Source organism: Schistocerca piceifrons, chromosome 8, assembly GCF_021461385.2.
Source record: "Schistocerca piceifrons isolate TAMUIC-IGC-003096 chromosome 8, iqSchPice1.1, whole genome shotgun sequence".
Lineage (NCBI taxonomy): Eukaryota > Metazoa > Arthropoda > Insecta > Orthoptera > Acrididae > Schistocerca > Schistocerca piceifrons.
Window position 1 is genome coordinate 338,019,679 of NC_060145.1, and position 20,419 is coordinate 338,040,097.

Consider the following 20,419-nt stretch of genomic DNA (forward strand, 5'->3'; position numbering starts at 1 on the left):
TTGTCCTAGCTTATCATTAGCTGTATTTAATTTGGTGTTTAAATCAGTGCCATAATTCTTTAAGTTTGGCATTTCTTTGTTCTAATTGTCCCCTTGTAGTATTTAGCTTAGACATAGCTTTTAGTATTTCTTCCCTCTTTGTAGTTAATATTGGCATGCAGTTAAAACAGTAACAAGTTTACAACTACTCTTCCCCAGTTAACAGTCACCAAAACTTCATTATAAAATTTATGCTAAAACCCCAACTCAGTCTTCACTTAACACACAATACCACGAAACAAAAATTAAAGAAATATTTGGATTCAGTACAGGCCACCAAACTTTTTCATCCAACATGCCGTGACACGATGTTGAATACGCTGTCTTGCTGCAACTTGGTGACGCTGTGTAGTTGTAGAATGTTGAGCAACAGCTACTTGTGCAGCTAGGCTCTGCAAAATTGGCAGTTGCTCATTGAAAACAATTGTCATCCATATTTGATCCCTCCCAAAAGAAAAGCAGGTCTGTGGGCTGACTAACCAGTGGCTGAAAGAGCCACAGGTTTCTGCTCCCTAAAGAGCTCTGTCATTATTTCCATAATTTAGAACTGATAAATTGCAAAAAGAACTGAACTCCATAGGGATAAACAAAGAAACGGAAAAGAGACCCTAAGCCAAAATGGTTTGGCAGTTCTAACCAATTTTGCAGATGCACGCATATTACATTACTCCAGCCTAGCAGGAGGCACAAGAACAATCAGCAAAGTAACACATACCTGCTTACATCTTTGCTGCCTTCAATTCCCATTTTTCAACATTGCTTCAGTGAAATGGTAGTGGTTATTACAATCTCCAAGCAGAGCTCTGTTGACTGATGACCATTTACCCCACTGTTCGAACTGAATACAGGAGTTGAGGTTTTCAGGTCACTTTGCAAACATCAGTTAGTACCATTTTTGCAGAAACTGGGTAAATATTGGGAGGGCATTTGTCTGTACACTGATACATTCAAACACATTCATTGAGCAAATGTTACTTAACACCTAACTGGGGAGGATGGAGGGGGGGGGGGGGGGGGGGAGGTATTTAAGCCCACATTTTGCAAAAATGATAATCCAGTCATATACCTTATATTTTAATATTTTGAAAAAATGTTTTATTTTTAATGAATTCCTCTACCAGATTCTATAATTTTTTTAAATTTATTCTGTTACACTTAATTGAAAAATTTAAGTTTTCTCTCTTTAGTAGTAGATGCGACTTTTTAGAAAGGATGTGGTATTCATACTTTCAGGTTCTGAACTCTACCTACGGATCCGCATCTCTTTTAAAAAGTATGTTCTTAATAAAAATCAGTAAAACTTAGTGAAATTAGTATTTATTGTCTCACTTACTTTAAGTAAGTAATGCCCATTCAAGCCTGTAGTATGTTTTGTGCCAAATCCAATGTTAAAGATGAGATTAGGTAGACTGTTGATATGTTTTTAAAATTAATTTAAAATTATGTTAAATACTTTGGAATTTCTTAAAATATTGTAACATGCTCAGCATTTATCAAACGATAATTTTCAGTTAACCATATGTGTTATTCTGGTAAATCTTTTACAGCTGTAGTGATATCAGCTAAGGACAAAATTAAACAAGAGTGGGGAAAGGAGCTTCATGATGTGGGCAATATGAGACCTCTAGAACCAAAGAATTTCAATTCCATGACTGGAACAAAAGGTTGGTGATTTTCTGTTGTGGAACACGTTGAAGTATAGAAACAATGATTTTATGGCTAATGTGGAATTTATGGCAGTTATTGTTAAAACAGATTATATGTTAGCAAATACCATGGCTTATAGTATTTATTGCAACAGTAATAAGCTGAAATACTTTGTGGGCATTAATTTCCCAGTATTCACTTTCTTATTACAATCAGAGAACACAGCTTCCTACATTTATTTTCATGTACTTACACAAGTAGATCCTTAGACAGCAGAGTTGTTAGTACAATGATTCTTGTCATTTGTGGATACTTCTACAGTGCACTTGAACCGAATATAGAAATTAAAATTTTACAGTTCAGGTGAGTTGTGAAATTATGACCCTTGATGCAACAATCTACTACACTATGGCGATTGTGCTGCTCACCTTTTCTGCAAGATTGCTCCTTCCTTAAGAGAACAGCGTCTCGGTGCTATGTCCTCCTAGTCTGGGAACAAGTCATCGGTCCTGCGTACCCTGACTCCTGATGACTGATGTTCGCCCTGTTGGTGATCTTCTTAGAACTTCGCTTGCTGCTATGCTCTTTGTCACCTTTCCACTTGTTGCTTGTAGCTCAAGCTTCAAATTCATCCTGGGTTTCAGGATATCCTTATAGGGCTTCATTCGAGGGATGTGGACCATATCTCTGATCTTTCGTCATTTTGTGTCAGGGTCAAAATCTTCAACTTCATAAGTAACATCAGACAACTGTCTTACAACTTTATAACACCCAAGGTAGTGCCTGTGAAGCTTCTCATAGAGACCAACCTTCCAAACAGGAGTGAAGATCTAGACGAGGTCATCAGGCTGGTAGACAACAGGGCAGTGGCTCGTGTAATACCTTCAGCGATCATTTTCTTGAGCCTGCAGTGTGCGGAGTTGAGCTAACTGCCGAGCTTCCTCAGCTTTGGTTAACACCTGGCCGATGTAGTCATCGTCTATGTCATCAGGATGTAATGGAAAGTGTTCCTCGTCATTGTTGCCTCACGCCCATGCACCAGGAAAAATGGCATAAATCCTGTGGTGTCTTGTTTTGCGGTGTTGTAGGCAAATGTCACAAAAGGAAGTATTTCATCTCAGTTGCTCTGCTCAACATTCAACATTGATAGCATTTCTGTCAAGGCCTTATTAAGATGTTCAGTAAGCTTGTTAGTTTGCAGATGGTAGGCAGTCATCATGTGATGACTGATGTTGCACCGACGGTTTCTCTCTGTCACAAGATTCAATTGAAAAGCTTTCCCTCGATCTGTAATTAACGACCTTGGGGCATTGTGTTTTACTACAGTGTCTTCTACAATGGCTTGGGCTACCACGAATGCTTCAGTTGTTTACATGGCTTTTGTAATGCCATAGTGTGTCAGATAATCAGTGCCAACAATAATCCATATATTTCCTCTAACAGTTGTTGGAAATCGTCCAAGGAGGTCAATCCCAACGCGCTGGAAAGGCGTTTCGGCTGGTGGAATTGGTACGAGTCTGCCAGGTGGTTTCTGAGGAACTACCTTTCTTCTCTGGCACTCTCGACAGTGTGACACCTAGTGACGGGCACTCCTAAATAAACCTGACCAGAAAAATCTCTTTCGGATCCTATCGTATGTCTTAATAAATCCTAAATGTCCGGCCTCAGGTGTGTCATGGAATTTCTGTAGAACATCTAAGCACAGCTAGCCACCTCTTTCCAAATGGATCAAAGTTTTTCTTGCAAAGTAATCCATTAACTACCTTAAATTGTCCTTTCACATCCTCTGACCAATTTAAGGCAAACATAATTTAAGATATCTTGGCCTCGTTCTTCTGCTCAGTGGAGAGATCCTGGAGTGCAGCAAGGCAGTCACTATCTTCATCAAAATCTTGATGGTCTTGCACAAGGTTTCTTGAGAGACAGTCAGCATCTTGGTGTTCTCTTCCACTTCCGTACACTATGGTGATGTCATACTCTTGGAGACATAGTGCCTACTTGGCGAGTCGTCCTGTTGGATCTTTAAGAGCTTTCAACTAACAAAGTGAATGATGGTCTGTAACAACTGTGAATGGCCTTCCACAGAGATAGTGTTGAAATTTGCACATGGCCCAGATCACAGAAAGACATTCTCTTTCTGTAGTTGAGTAGTTTCTCTCGTCTTTTGTAAGTATCCTAGAAGCATAGGCTATAACCTTCTCTTTTCCATCTGAAATTTGCACCAGAACAGCATTGATCCCATACCCACTGGCATCTGTGTGTAGTTCTGTAGGTGCTCTTTCATCATACAGACCGCATACAGGGTCAATCTTCAGAGCTTTTTGGAGCACATCGAAAGAATCTTGTTGAGCACCACCCCAGATAAATTTAGCATCAGTTTTTAACAACTCTTGGAGTAGCCTGGCTGTGATACAAAAGTCTTTGATAAAACGATGGTAATAAGAACATAATCCGAGGAAGCTTTTCACATCTCTAATACTTTTAGGAATAGGAAATTCCGTTATAGATCTCACCTTTTCTCGGTCGGGCCACACACCTTTGTTCGACACAAGGTGTCCAAGTATTTTGATTTCTTTTGTTCCAAAGAGACACTTTCTTGGATTAAGTTTCAGTCCGCCTTGTTGGAGACACTTAAGAATGGCCCTCAGTCTTTTTATATGTTCAAAAAATGTCTCTGAGAACACTATAATGTCATCTAAATAACAAAGACACATCGTCCACTTCAGGTGCCTTAGAAGATTATCCATCATCCGTTCAAAAGTTGCTGGTGCATTACACAAACCAAGTGGCATTACCTTAAACTCATACAGGCCCTCAGGGGTGATGAATGCAGTTTTCTCATGATAAGCCTCATCTACTTCGATTTGCCAGTATCCTGAGTACATGAGAAAAACTTAGGCCCCTTCAGACGATCTAGTGTATCGTCTGTTCATGGAAAAGGGTAAACGTCCTTTTTAGTTATCTTATTAAGCTTCCTATAATCAACACAAAAGCACCAACTGCCATCCTTCTTCGTGATGAGAACCACTGGTGACAACCATGGGCTCTGCGACGGCTGAATGGTGTCATTCTTCATCATTTTCTCTACCTTGTCACGAATTATTTGACATTCCATTGCCAACACGCGGTATGCTCTTTGGCTATTGGTTGATGGTCTCCAGTGTTAATCCGGTGCTTCACCGTCGATTTGTCTAATTTGCTCTTCACCTGTGGATGGAAGCATTCAGAGAACTCCTGAAGGATGGCAAGTAGCTTCTTCTGTTGTTCCTTAGTGAGATCTGGTGATAGTCGAGCTGGAAGATCTTGTCTCGTAGTGGTAGCGCTAATTTCGCCCACAGACTTGGCATGGGAGGCTTCTATGATGTTCAGCTGTTCTGCAATTAATGGCTCAGCGTTTGCTACGCATATGCGTCTTGGAAGAATCTGTGGTTCTCTGCAACAGTTAACTATCCACAATTCATTGAATCCATTCATAAACGAGACAACAGAGGTTGGGGTGACCAAGTTATTCTTCAGTGGTATGCTTCTCTTACATTCTACTACAAGATCCATGGATTGATGCATGGCATGACACATGACAGTTACCTTTCTAGTGCTGACTGCAGGAACGATCACTTCTTCCAGCACACACAGTCTCCACACACTCGGATGCCCATCTTCCTGTCCACAGTATCTCATCTCGTCTAGCATAATCTTCGAGCGACCACAATCTATAATTGCCTGAGAAGCTTTCAAAAAGTCCCATCCAAGAATGACGTCATGAAGACACTCTTGTCAGACAATGAATTCTAAGGGCTGTGTATGGTCACTTATACCCACACGAATGACACATCTTCCTGTAGGTTTTACATATTTCCCATTAGCCACCTTCAGCAGAGATGTTTTGTTGTTGACGAATACGGTTTTCTGCAACTGGCGACAGTACTTCTCTGAAATGACTGAATATGATGCTCCAAAGTCCACAAGAGCTTGGGCGGGTCGGCCACCCATGAGGATATTGACGTAGTTTCCTATCATTTTGGTAGTGATCGACGGCAGAGGATTTTTCTCTTCGGCGGCTTCACCTCCAAGGAGGGTTGCACCCTTTAGTTTTCCAGGTTGTGGCGGCTAGGTGATCTGCTGGAGCTTCTAAATGGCGATGGAGACCTTGATTGGCGCGTTGGGGAGCGTCCTCTCCAGCGGCTAGCTTGCGGCGATGTTGTCCTGCAGCTTGCGGCGATGTTGTCCTGCACCCGCATCTTCTCGTTCATATTTGTTGTCCCAGAGTTGGCGTCGGCTAAGATCGGTCTGCTGTCTTCTGGCACGGGCGTCATCAAATATCCGCCACCTTTCTCAACAATAGCGCACCACATGTCCCGGTTGTCTGCAGTGGAAACATACTGGTTGGTTGTCCTGGGTCCTCCAGACGTCAGTCTTCCTTCTTACCCAAACAGCAGGTTCCTCATGCAGCATTGTAGGAACATAACTTCGCGTGGGTCTCGACATTCTTACCATTTTAAAGGGAAATGAAGGACGAGAGATTGGGTTCAATGTCTGTTCCATTTCCTCCCTTATGACCTCTTGAAGCATCATGGTTTTTTGCTCATCATGCAATCCAAATGCCTTCTGAACTTCCTCTCTCACTATCTGGTGAAGAATACTTGTGAAATCAGTTTCTTCCTCCGTCACAGACATCGATACGGCATTTGGGAGCCGTTCAAACATCTTGCGTGTAATTCTTTTTTGATACATTGTCTCGATATGCTGGCACCATTTTATGAAGTCGTTTGCTGTCGAAAGCTCCTTCAGGAGTAGGGCTTGATACATGTCCTCAGCAACACCCTTCATGAGATGTGCAACCTTATCTTTCTCCTTCATTCTAGGATCCACTATTTTACACAGCGCAAAGACGTCTTGAATGTAGGATGCTGTAGTTTCTCCTGGACGCTGTGCCCTGCACTTTTAATTTATCTTCAGCCTTGCATTTCTGTCGTCATGTGTGTCGCTGAAATACTTGCGCAGTTCTTCCTGGAATACTTTCCAGCTTGTGAACTTCTCCTTGTTCTTCTCATACCATTCCTTGACAGTGCCCTCCAAGTGGAAAAATACGTTAGCCAAACATACGGTGTTATCCCATTTGTTAAATTTGGCTATATGCTCATATACTTTCAGTCACTTGTTTGGATCTTAGCCATCGTCATTAGAGAACCCAGAAGGATGCCTCATGTGGTGACGCACAGTTGCTGTAATTGTAATGTCCTCTTCTTCTTCTTCTTCTTCTGTCTCCAATAGATAGGGATCTGTTGAATATGTCTTGAACTCGGGTTTCTTGCGACTTAAATGGCGGCTTTGTCATAGCCTGATTGGAGCCACTGTGTCATCGATAATGTGCAGTATCACAAGTTCCAATACTCAGTGTCCCACCAGAATAATGTCACGTAGAAGAAGGTGGTGTAATTAGATGAATGACGAACACTAACTTCATTTAACAAAGTTTTATTTAGCACTTGCACATACAAGAGTGCGGAGCGAACTGCCTCCGGCCAGAACACATACGGTATATATATATACAGCTACAGAACATTCCAGTATAATGATTCTTGCCATTTGTGGATACTTCTAGAATGTGCTTCAACCGAATATAGAAATTAATATTGTACTGTTCAGGTGAGTTTTGAGCTCACGACCCTTGATGCAACAGTCTAGTACCATAACCACTTCTCTATGGCAACTGTGCTTCTCAGCTTCTTCTGCGACAATATAAAGTTAGACCTGTGTGCAGCAAATATAATCTCAAAAAGGAAGTTGTTTCATGTTCTGATTTCGTACAGTGAAGGAAATATCACACCAAAAACAAATTAGCAATTAAAGCAATCTATGCAGGCTGATAATGTTGCATCAAAAATGGCAAAGACAATATTTTTAACTGAAAAACTTGTTAGTTTTTCCAGATATGAAAGTGAGATTGTTGTTGCTTATCTCACAGAAAAAATCATTAAATATTAAATTCTATATAAGTTTTCTGGTATTTTATTAAAAAACTAAAAACCCGCCTTGATTGTGAAAAAAGCACCTAGTGTTAAGTGTTAACCCAGGTTTCGGCGTAGATAACTAGACCCTCTTCAGAACAACAATAAAACCCACAGGTGCCTAAGAAGACAAGTAGATACTTAGATGTTATTCTGAAAAGAGCCAAGTCTTCTTAGACACTTGTGGGTTTTATTGTTGTTCTGAAGAAGGTGTAGCTATCTACGCTGAAACCTGGGTTAACACTTAACACTAGGTGCTTTTTTTGCAATCGAGGCAGGTTTTTAGTTTTTTAATATATTAATCAATGATTGCTGACGCGCTGCGATGTTGAAGGTTCTTTTCTGGTATTGTTGGATGAAAAAAAAAAAAAAAAAAAAAAAAAAAAAAACTTGTAAAAAGATCTCAATTTGCAAAAAGTAGAAAATCCTCTTTCTTCAGGTAATACCCCTGCTCACAAAAGTGACTTGCAGCATGAAAACAGGGAGAGAATACATATATATTAATTCAATTCTCTAATCAATAAATACGAGGGCAGTTCAATAAGTAATGCAACACATTTTTTTTCTCAGCCAATTTTGGTTGAAAAAACCGGAAATATCTTGTAAAATGTTTTCAAACATTCCCGCTTCATCTCGTATAGTTTCATTGACTTCCGACAGGTGGCAGCGCTGTACGGAGCTGTTAAAATGGCGTCTGTAACGGATGTGCGTTGCAAACAACGGGCAGTGATCGAGTTTCTTTTGGCGGAAAACCAGGGCATCTCAGATATTCATAGGTGCTTGCAGAATGTCTACGGTGATCTGGCAGTGGACAAAAGCACGGTGAGTCGTTGGGCAAAGCGTGTGTCATCATCGCCGCAAGGTCAAGCAAGACTGTCTGATCTCCCGCGTGCGGGCCGGCCGTGCACAGCTGTGACTCCTGCAATGGCGGAGCGTGCGAACACACACGTTCGAGATGATCGACGGATCACCATCAAACAACTCAGTGCTCAACTTGACATCTCTGTTGGTAGTGCTGTCACAATTGTTCACCAGTTGGGATATTCAAAGGTTTGTTCCCGCTGGGTCCCTCGTTGTCTAACCGAACACCATAAAGAGCAAAGGAGAACCATCTGTGCGGAATTGCTTGCTCTTCATGTGGCTGAGGGTGACAATTTCTTGTCAAAGATTGTTACAGGCGATGAAACATGGGTTCATCACTTCGAACCTGAAACAAAACGGCAATCAATGGAGTGGCGCCACACCCACTCCCCTACCAAGAAAAAGTTTAAAGCCATACCCTCAGCCGGTAAAGTCATGGTTACAGTCTTCAGGGACGCTGAAGGGGTTATTCTGTTCGATGTCCTTCCCCATGGTCAAACGATCAACTCTGAAGTGTATTGTGCTACTCTTCATAAATTGAAGAAACGACTTCAGCGTGTTCGTAGGCACAAAAATCTGAACGAACTTCTCCTTCTTCATGACAACGCGAGACCTCACACAAGTCTTCGCACCCGAGAGGAGCTCACAAAACTTCAGTGGACTGTTCTTCCTCATGCACCCTACAGCCTCGATCTCGCACCGTCGGATTTCCATATATTTGGCCCAATGAAGGACGCAATCCGTGGGAGGCACTACGCGGATGATGAAGAAGTTATTGATGCAGTATGACGTTGGCTCCGGCATCGACCAGTGGAATGGTACCGTGCAGGCATACAGGCCCTCATTTCAAGGTGGCATAAGGCCGTAGCATTGAATGGAGATTACGTTGAAAAATACTGTTGTGTAGCTAAAAGATTGGGGAATAACCTGGTGTATTTTAATGCTGAATAAAACAACCCCTGTTTCAGAAAAAAAATGTGTTGCATTACTTATTGAACTGCCCTCGTATATAACCTGTTCTATTTAATGTGTTTTACTGATTGAAGGTGGTGTTCTTGTGTTCCCACAAAAGTCATTGTTCCTTTATTGTCTGTACTAATTTGACATTACACGTCTTTTTCAAACAATTTCTGTTTCATATTGTTACTAACCATGGACCTTGCCGTTGGTGGGGAGGCTTGCGTGCCTCAACGACACAGATTGCCGTACCGTAGGTGCAACCACAACGGAGGGGTATCTGTTGAGAGACCAGACAAATGTGTGGTTCCTGAAGAGGGGCAGCAGCCTTTTCAGCAGTTGCAGGGGCAACAGTCTGGATGATTGACTGATCTGGCCTTGTAACACTAACCAAAACGGCTTTGCTGCGCTGGTACTGCGAACGGCTGAAAGCAAGGGGAAACTACAGCCGTAATTTTTCCTGAGGGCATGCAGCTTTACTGTATGATTTAATGATGATGGCGTCCTCTTGGGTAAAATATTCCGGAGGTAAAATAGTCCCCCATTCGGATCTCCGGGCGGGGACTACTCTGGAGGACGTCGATATCAGGAGAAAGAAAACTGGTGTTCTACGGATCGGAGCGTGGAATGTCAGATCCCTTAATCGGGCAGTTAGGTTAGAAAATTTAAAAAGGGGAAATGGATAGGTTAACGTTAGATATAGTGGGGATTAGTGAAGTTCGGTGGCAGGAGGAACAAGACTTTTGGTCAGGTGAATACAGGGTTATAAATACAAAATCAAATAGGGGTAATGCAGGAGTAGGTTTAATAATGAATAAAAAAATAGGAGTGTGGGTAAACTACTACAAACAGCATAGTGAACGCATTATTGTGGCCAAGATAGACACGAAGCCCATGCCTACTACAGTAGTACAAGTTTATATGCCAACTAGCTCTGCAGATGATGAAGAAATTGAAGAAATGTATGATCTGATAAAAGAAATTATTCAGGTAGTGAAGGGAGACGAAAATTTAATAGTCATGGGTGACTGGAATTCGACAGTAGGAAAAGGAAGAGAAGGAAACGTAGTAGGTGAATATGGACTGGGGGTAAGAAATGAAAGAGGAAGCCGCCTGGTAGAATTTTGCACAGAGCATAACTTAATCATAGCTAACACTTGGTTCAAGAATCATGAAAGAAGGTTGTATACATGGAAGAAGCCTGGAGATACTGACAGGTTTCAGATAGATTATATAATGTTAAGACAGAGATTTAGGAACCAGGTTTTAAATTGTAAGACATTTCCAGGGGCAGATGTAGACTCAGACCACAATCTACTGGTTATGAACTGTAGATTAAAACTGAAGAAACTGCAAAAAGGTGGGAATTTAAGGAGATGGGACCTGGATAAACTGAAAGAACCAGAGGTTGTACAGAGTTTCAGGGAGAGCATAAGGGAACAATTGACAGGAATGGGGGAAAGTAATACAGTAGAAGAAGAATGGGTAGCTTTGAGGAATGTAAGAGTGAAGGCAGCAGAGGATCAAGTAGGTAAAAAGACGAGGGCTAGTAGAAATCCTTGGGTAACAGAAGAGATACTGAATTTAATTGATGAAAGGAGAAAATACAAAAATACAGTAAGTGAAGCAAGCAAAAAGGAATACAAACATCTCAAAAATGAGATCGACAGGAAGTGCAAAGTGGCTAAGCAGGGATGGCTAGAAGACGGATGTAAGGATGTAGAGGCCTATCTCACGAGGGGTAAGATAGATACTGCCTACAGGAAAATTAAGGAGACCTGTGGAGAAAGGAGAACCACTTGCATGAATATCAAGAGCTCAGATGGAAACGCAGTTCTAAGGAAAGAAGGGAAAGCAGAAAGGTGGAGGGAGTATATAGATGGTCTATACAGGGGCGATGTTCTTGAGGACAATATCATGGAAATGGAAGAGGATGTAGATGCAGATGAAATGGGAGATACAATACTGCGTGAAGAGTTTGACAGAGCACTGAAAGACCTAAGTCGAAACAAGGCCCCGGGTGTAGACAACATTCCATTAGAACTACTGATGGCCTTGGGAGAGCCAGTCCTGACAAAACTCTACCATCTGGTGAGCAAGATGTATGACACAGGCGAAATTCCCCCAGACTTCAAGAAGAATATAATAATTCTAATCCCAAATAAAGCAGGTGTTGACAGATGTGAAAATTACTGAACTATCAGTTTAATAAGTCACAGCTGCAAAATACTAACGCGAATTCTTCACAGACGAATGGAAAAACTGGTAGAAGCTGACCTCGGGGAAGATCAGTTTGGATGCCGTAGAAATGTTGGAACACGTGAGGCAATGCTGACGCTACGACATATCTTAGAAGAAAGGTTGAGGAAAGGAAAACCTACGTTTCTAGCATTTGTAGACTTACAGAAAGCTTTTGACAATGTTGACTGGAATACTCTCTTTCAAATTCTGAAGGTGGGAGGGGTAAAATACAGGGAGCGAAAGGCTATTTACAATTTGTACAGAAACCAGATGGCAGTTATAAGAGTAGAGGGTCATGAAAGGGAAGCAGTGGTTGGGAAAGGAGTGAGACCGGGTTGTAGCCTCCCCTCCATGTTATTCAATCTGTATATTGAGCAAGCAGTAAAGGAAACAAAAGAAAAGTTCGGAGTAGGCATTAAAATCCATGGAGAAGAAGTAAAAACTTTGAGGTTCGCCGATGACATTGTAATTCTGTCAGAGACAGCAAAGGACTTGGAAGAGCAGTTGAACGGAATGGACAGTGTCTTGAAAGGAGGGTATAAGATGAATATCAACAAAAGCAAAACGAGGATAATGGAATGTAGTCGAATTATATCGGGTGATGATGCTGAGGGAATTAGATTAGGAAATGAGACACTTAAAGTAGTAAAGGAGTTTTGCTATTTGGGGAGCAAAATAACTGATGATGGTCGAAGTAGAGAGGATATAAAATGTAGACTGGCAATGGCAAGGAAAGCGTTTCTGAAGAAGAGAAATTTGTTAACATCGAGTATTGATTTAAGTGTCAGGAAGTCATTTCTGAAAGTATTTGTATGGAGTGTAGCCATATATGGAAGTGAAACGTGGACGATAAATAGTTTAGACAAGAAGAGAATAGAAGCTTTCGAAATGTGGTGCTACAGAAGAATGCTGAAGATTAGATGGGTAGATCACATAACTAATGAGGAGGTATTGAATAGGATTGGGGAGAAGAGAAGTTTGTGGTACAACTTGACTAGAAGAAGGGATCGGTTGGTGGGACATGTTCTGAGGCATCAAGGGATCACCAATTTAGTACTGGAGGGCAGCGTGGAGGGTAAAAATTGTAGAGGGAGACCAAAAGATGAATACACTAAGCAGATTCAGAAGGATGTAGGCTGCAGTAGGTACTGGGAGATGAAGAAGCTTGCACAGAATAGAGTAGCATGGAGAGCAGCATCAAACCAGTCTCAGGACTGAAGTCCACAACGACAACATTGTTACTAAATCTATTGTGGCGGTAGGTTTTAACTCAGTTTGTGTTTTCTATGAGGTGGAAACTACATGGAATATGTTTATGTTTTTCTATTTACTTCTGCTTGTAGACCAGTAGAAACTCATCACTGTGAGTGCAGCTCATCAACAGAAAAGTACTGTTCCAAGTGTCCAGTAGTTTCTTAGAGTACAGCTCAATCTCAGAAGTCATGTTTAAAGATATTGTAAAATTGACCATGAGTGAGAAATGCAAGAATAGTTGTAGGATAGTGACTTGTGAAAAATGTTGAGAGTTGTGTAGTGAGTGGTTTCACTGACATAGTGGAATCTTTATCTTGCCCTCATCAGTTTGGATCACCATTTTACCCAGATCACGTATTTTTATTAATATTTTTTGAAAATACAGTAACTGTACTGTATTAAATACCCTGAAAATAATAATGACCACAATGGCTGACAATCAGTAAATGTAAATTCAACCTGCTGCCATCCTGCCACAGAGCCACTTAACACGTTAAGATTGGTTTGTACAGTACTGTGTCATGTGGTAGTGCTTGTGGATAAAAAGATAGGATGAATGAAGAACTGTTGAAAACCATTGCTGCTGAATTTGGTGTTGAATTTCAGTGTCATCAGATTGGAAGAATAATCTACAATTAGCGATTTGTGAGTTCATTGCCATTGTGCATATTGAGTAAAGAAGCTGGTGACCATGTCGATTTGCTGGAATTCACTGAAGTGATTACAAACATTCCAGCATGCTCAGACAAAGGTGTTAATGAGTTTAATGACTAGCTGTGAATTAACAGTGTAAAATTTGTGACAAATGAATTGCCACCATTTGTTTGTCTGCATTATGAGGGTAATGCATTAGCTAATGAAGCTGGTGCTCAATCTGAAGACATTAAGACATACAATAAATCCCTTTTTTTAACAAATCTCTGTGGACTCAAATACTTTTTCCTTAACACTTCAGAGATTGGCCTCTTAGATGAATATTGGCCCTAAGAAATCGACCATTAATGCTGTCATTTATAGCGTTACTGGCATAAATGTGGTTGATGTATCACATTAAAAACGGACCAGTAATGCTATAAAAGGTGGCATAAATGTGGTCGATGTATCACATTAAGAAAGGACCAAGCTCCAAGATTTATTTTTCGTATTTACTTTCGTTCTTTGATAGATTACAACTTCTAAAATAATGACAGAAAGTATAATGCTCCTCCCAAGAGAAAGTGTGTGGTGTGTTACTGAGGAATCTCTTCGATCAAGCTTCCAAAATTTCTTGCTCACTCAACAAATGTGATGTATTTGTAGCAGAATTACAGCAAACTGCAAAACCTAAGAAGTACACACACAAAACTACATCAGTGGGATCATGTTGTCTCAGTGATTCATGGTAGTGTCTGTTCAATTTGCTAATGTTTCTGTTGAAATAATTCTAGAAATTGACAACGGAAGGCAGCACCTCTCATGGGACAGGTAGTGAGTTGCCATTACATTGTTCTCAAGCAAAACGAGTCCAAGTTTTTGAGCAATAGGTGGCTCGCATGTCAAGAAAATCGCAGCTCAACCTATACTTGGGTGTGATCCTTTTAACACAAAGTTGTGACCCAAGCTATGCTTGGGCTTGGTATCCAAAACATTAGAAAGGAGTTTTCTTTAAATGTTGGTTCAGCCTATGTGCATGGAAGTAGTGACCCAGAATTGAAATTTAGTCATGTTTAGGTGTTGAGAGTTGCTTGTTTTGCCTTTTTGCATACTGTGACTAAAGTTGTCACTTCAGTTTATTGATGTTTGTTAGAATTGACTTGTCTACGTTAAAGGAGAAGGAGTAGTTCCTGATGGTGTCAGTTCTTTGCACAGCAGCTGCAGAACTTCATGCAATGGGCTCCTCCTCTTCTTCATTATTGTCACTGCTACCTGCTGCCTCAGTGTTTCTTCACTAGCATTTCACACATCTCACATTCACTCGTCTTGGGCATGGAAGTAAAAATATTGTCATCACAAGAAAATAAATCCTACAATTTCACATTTTCAGGAACATCTGTGTTCTGCTCCATACCTCTTCCGGAATAATGTCATCTCCTACAGCAACCGATGTGCCACAACCAGCCTTTGCAAAACAATAAGGTGCATTGCAAAAATTGAGGCAGCAACAGATATATCTACAGCTTTTGGAATGTTGAGTCACACTGCTTCCTTTGTCAAGGAATGTAATTGATTTCTTCAAAACTACTACTCTGTATTTAGCTTTAATAGGGTGAATTATGCCTTAGTCCAGAGGCTGCAGATGACACGCAATTTGGTGGAAGAAATACAACATTTACATTCCTCAGAAATGGTGTCTTCTTGTGGTGTTCTATAGAAATCTCAAAACAGAAACTTAATTCACTTCTAAAACTAATATTGAGGATGAGGGCTACATTCAACAATAAGCACTATTTTCTGACCTGCTGCACACTTCTCAGCATCTAAACACTTGAGAAATCTTGTAAAAATTTCCCATGTCATTCAGGCATTGCTGTTGTAAGTACAAGGTAGCTTTTTTCAAAAACACCTGAGAGATTTAAATTTCTTTATCATCGGTGAGAGTCACTTCTCACTTCCATCACTAATTACACACAAAGCTCACTCATTAATTTGTTCCAGTGATTTACACTTTAAATGTCCACAAGGCCCTGGGAGTAGACAACATTCCATTAGAACTACTGATGGCCTTGGGAGAGCCAGTCCTGACAAAACTCTACCATCTGGTGAGCAAGATGTATGAGACAGGCGAAATACCCTCAGACTTCAAGAAGAATATAATAATTCCAATCCCAAAGAAAGCAGGTGTCGACAGATGTGAAAATTACCGAACTATCAGTTTAATAAGTCACAGCTGCAAAATACTAACGCGAATTCTTTACAGACGAATGGAAAAGCTGGTAGAAGCTGACCTCGGGGAAGATCAGTTTGGATGCCGTAGAAATGTTGGAACACGTGAGGCAATACTGACGCTACGACTTATCTTAGAAGAAAGATTGAGGAAAGGAAAACCTATGTTTCTAGCATTTGTAGACTTAGAGAAAGCTTTTGACAACGTTAAGTGGAATACTCTCTTTCAAATTCTGAAGGTGGCAGGTATAAAATACAGGGAGCGAAAGGCTATTTACAATTTGTACAGAAATCAGATGGCAGTTATAGGAGTCGAGGGTCATGAAAGGGAAGCAGTGGTTGGGAAAGGAGTGAGACAGGGTTGTAGCCTCCCCTCCATGTTATTCAATCTGTATATTGAGCAAGCAGTAAAGGAAACAAAAGAAAAATTCGGAGTAGGTATTAAAATTCATGGAGAAGAAGTAAAAACTTTGAGGTTCGCCGATGACATTGTAATTCTGTCAGAGACAGCAAAGGACTTGGAAGAGCAGTTGAACGGAATGGACAGTGTCTTGAAAGGAGGATATAAGATGAACATCAACAAAAGCAAAACGAGGGTAATGGAATGTAGTCAAATTAAATCGGGTGATGCTGAGGGAATTAGATTAGGAAATGAGACACTTAAAGTAGTAAAGGAGTTTTGGTATTTAGGGAGTAAAATAACTGATGATGGTCGAAGTAGAGAGGATATAAAATGTAGACTGGCAATGGCAAGGAAATCGTTTCTGAAGAAGAGAAATTTGTGTCAGGAAGTCGTTTCTGAAAGTATTTGTATGGAGTGTAGCCATGTATGGAAGTGAAACATGGACGATAACTAGGTTGGACAAGAAGAGAATAGAAGCTTTCGAAATGTGGTGCTACAGAAGAATGCTGAAGATAAGGTGGGTAGATCACGTAACTAATGAGGAGGTATTGAATAGGATTGGGGAGAAGAGAAGTTTGTGGCACAGCTTGACTAGAAGAAGGGATCGGTTGGTAGGACATGTTTTGAGGCATTAAGGGATCACAAATTTAGCATTGGAGGGCAGCATGGAGGGTAAAAATCGTAGAGGGAGACCAAGAGATAAATACACTAAGCAGATTCAGAAGGATGTAGGCTGCAGTAGGTACTGGGAGATGAAGAAGCTTGCACAGAATAGAGTAGCATGGAGAGCTGCATCAAACCAGTCTCAGGACTGAAGACCACAACAACAACAACATGTCCACATTATCTCTCCCCCCCCCCCCCATCACCACCCCCGCCCCCATCTCCACCCCCCCCCCCTCTCTCTCTCTCTCTCTCTCTCTCTCTCTCTCTCTCTCTCTCTCTCTCTCTCTCTCTCTCTCGTTACAGTCTGAAATGAATGATGCAAATGAATATGGTGCCAAATCGTATTTCTTCACCATATCGAAAAGTTTTATGTTGTTATTGTCTTCCATATTGTGGATAATAGTCAGCTTTTGCTGAATTGTTGCTATCTCCTAGTCTCTGGATGAAGGTTTTGCATTATAACTCAGAAAGTTTGAATGGAGAGCACAATGTGGCATATTGTTGAGCTTTCAACTATGACACCTTAGTTGCTTTCAACATTGGCTGTAATTATTTCTGACATTCTGCAATGCTTATTTATTTGCCATGAAGGAAGTTGTCTAGTACCATTTAAATAAATTTAACACGTTGTTGTTGTTGTTGTTGTTGTTGTTGTTGTGGTGGTGGTCTTCAGTCTGAAGACTGGTATGATGCAGCTCTCCATGCTACCCTATCCTGTGCAAGCTTCTTCATCTCCCAGTACCTACTGCAACCTACATCCTTCTGAATCTGTTTAGTGTATTCATCTCTTGGGCTCCCTCTATGATTTTTACCCTCCACGCTGCCCTCCAATACTTAATTGGTGATCCCTTGATGCCTCAGAATATGTCCTACCAAGCGATCCCTTCTTCTAGTCAAGTTGTGCCACAAATATCTCTTCTCCCCAATTCTATTCAATGCCTCCTCATTAGTTATGTGATATACCCATCTAATCTTCAGCATTCTTCTGTTGCACCACATTTCAAAAGCTTCTAGTCTCTTCTTGTCTAAACTATTTATCGTCCACGTTTCACTTCCACACATGGCTATACTCCATACAAATGCTTTCAGAAACAACTCCTTGACACTTAAATCTATACTCGATGTTAACAAATTTTTTTCTTCAGAAACGCTTTCCTTGCCATTGCCAGTCTACATTTTATATCATCTCTACTTCGACCATCATCAGTTATTTTGCTCCCCAAATAGCAAAACTTATTTACTACTTTAAGCGTCTCATTTCCTAACCTAATACCCTCAGCGTCACCCGATATAATTCGACTCCATTCCATTATCCTCGTTTTGCTTTTGTTGATGTTCATCTTTTATCCTCCTTGCAAGACACTATCCATTCCGTTCAACTGCTCTTCCAGCTCCTTTGCTGTCTCTGACAGAATTACAATGTCATTGGCGAACCTCAAAGTTTGTATTTCATCTCCATGGGTTTTAATACCTACTCCGAATTTTCCTTTTGTTTCCTTTACTGCTTGCTCAACATACAGATTGAATAACATCAGGGATAGGCTACAACCCTGTTTCACTCCCTTTCCAACCACGGTTTCTCTTTTTATGCCCCTCAACTCTTATAACTTCCATCTGATTTCTGTACAAATTGCAAATAGCATTTCACTTCCTATATTTTACCCCTGCCACCTTCAGAATTTGAAAGAGAGTATTCCAATCAACATTGTCAAAAGCTTTCTCTAAGTCTATAAATGCTAGAAACGTAGGTTTGCCTTTCCTTAGTCTATCTTCTAAGATAAGTCGTAGGGTCAGTATTGCCTCACATGTTCCAACATTTCTACGGCATCCAAACTGATCCTCCTCGAGGTCAGCTTCTACCAGTTTTTCCATTCGTCTGTAAAGAATTCGCGTTAGTATTTTGCAGCCGTGACTTATTAAACTGATAGTTCAGTAATTTTCACACCTGTCAACACCTGCTTTCTTTGGGAGTGGAATTATTATATTCTTCTTGAAGTCTGAGGGTATTTCCACTGTCGTATACATCTTGCTCTCCAGATGGTAGAGATTTGTCTGGGTTGGCTCTCCCAAGACTATCAGTAGTTCTAATGGAATGTTGTCTACCCCCAGGGCCCTGTTTCGACTTAGGTCTTTCAGTGCTCTGTCAAACTCTTCACACAGTATCATATCTCCTATTTCATCTTCATCTACGTCCTCTTCCATTTCCATAATATTGTCCTCAAGAATATCGCCCCTGTATAGACCCTCTAGATACTCCCTCCACCTTTCTGCTTTCCCTTCTTTCCTTAGAACTGCGTTTCCATCTGAGCTCTTGATATTCGTGCAAGTGCTTTTCTTTTCTCCAAAGGTCTCTTTAATTTTCCTGTAGGCAGTATCTATCATACCCCTAGTGATACAAGCCTCTACATCCTTACATTTGTCCTCTAGCCACCCCTGCATAGCCATTTCGCACTTCCTGTCGATATCATTTTTGAGATGTTTGTATTCCTTTTTGCCTGTTTCATTTACTGCATTTTTGTATTTTCTCCTTTAGTCAATTAAATTCAGTATCTCTTCTGTTACCCAAGGATTTCTACTAGCTCTCGTCTTTTTACCTACTTGATCCTCTGCTCCCTTCACTACTTCATTCCTCAGAGCTACCCATTCTTCTTCTACTGTATTACTTTCCCCCTTTCCTGTCAATTGTTTCCTTATGCTCTCCCCGACTTTGTACAACCTCTGGTTCTGTCAGTTTATCCAGGTCCCATCTCCTTAAATTCTCACCTTTTTTCAGTTTCTTCAGTTTTAGTCTACAGTTCATCACCAATAGATTGTGGTCAGAGTCCACATCCGCTCCTGGAAATGTCTTACAATTTAATACCTAGTTCCTAAATCTCTGTCCTGCCGTTATACAATGTATCTGAAACTTTCCAGTATCTCCAGGCTTCTTCCATTTATACAACCTCCTTTTATGATTTTTGAACCAAGTGTTAGCTATGATTAAGTTATACTATGTGCAAAATTCTACCAGGCGGCTTCCTTTTTCATTCCGTACCCCCAGTCCATATTCACCTACTACGTTTCCTTCTCTTCCTTTTCCTACTATTGAATTCCAGTCGCCCATGACTATTAAATTTTCATCATCCCTTCACTATCTGAATAATTCCTTTTATCTCATCATACATTCATCAACCTCTTCATCATCTGCGGAGCTAGTTGGTTGGTTGGTTGTTTGGAGGAAGAGACCAAACATTGAGGTTATCTGTCTCATAGGATTAGGAAGGATAGGGAAGGAAGTCGAACGTGCCCTTTCAAAGGAACCATCCCGGCATTTGCCTGGTGCGATTTAGGGAAATCACGGAAAACCTAAATCAGGATGGCCGGATGTGGGAGGAGCTAGTTGGCATATAAACTTGTACTACTGTTGTAGGTGTGGGCTTCGTATCTGTCTTGGCCACAATAATGCTTTCACTATGCTGTTTGTAGTAGTTTACCCACATTT

The 20,419-nt window shown here is 40.8% G+C and overlaps 1 protein-coding gene across 1 annotated transcript in view; it reads left to right on the forward strand.

The window, feature by feature from the left end:
• The window catches only part of LOC124711397 (transcription termination factor 2), a 295,179-nt gene that overhangs the window by 83,789 nt on the left and 190,971 nt on the right, over positions 1–20,419 (forward strand). Inside the window, exon 6 of the mRNA XM_047241451.1 lies at positions 1,587–1,703. Coding sequence (XP_047097407.1) covers positions 1,587–1,703 — 117 coding nt within the window. The remainder of the gene's footprint in view (positions 1–1,586; positions 1,704–20,419) is intronic.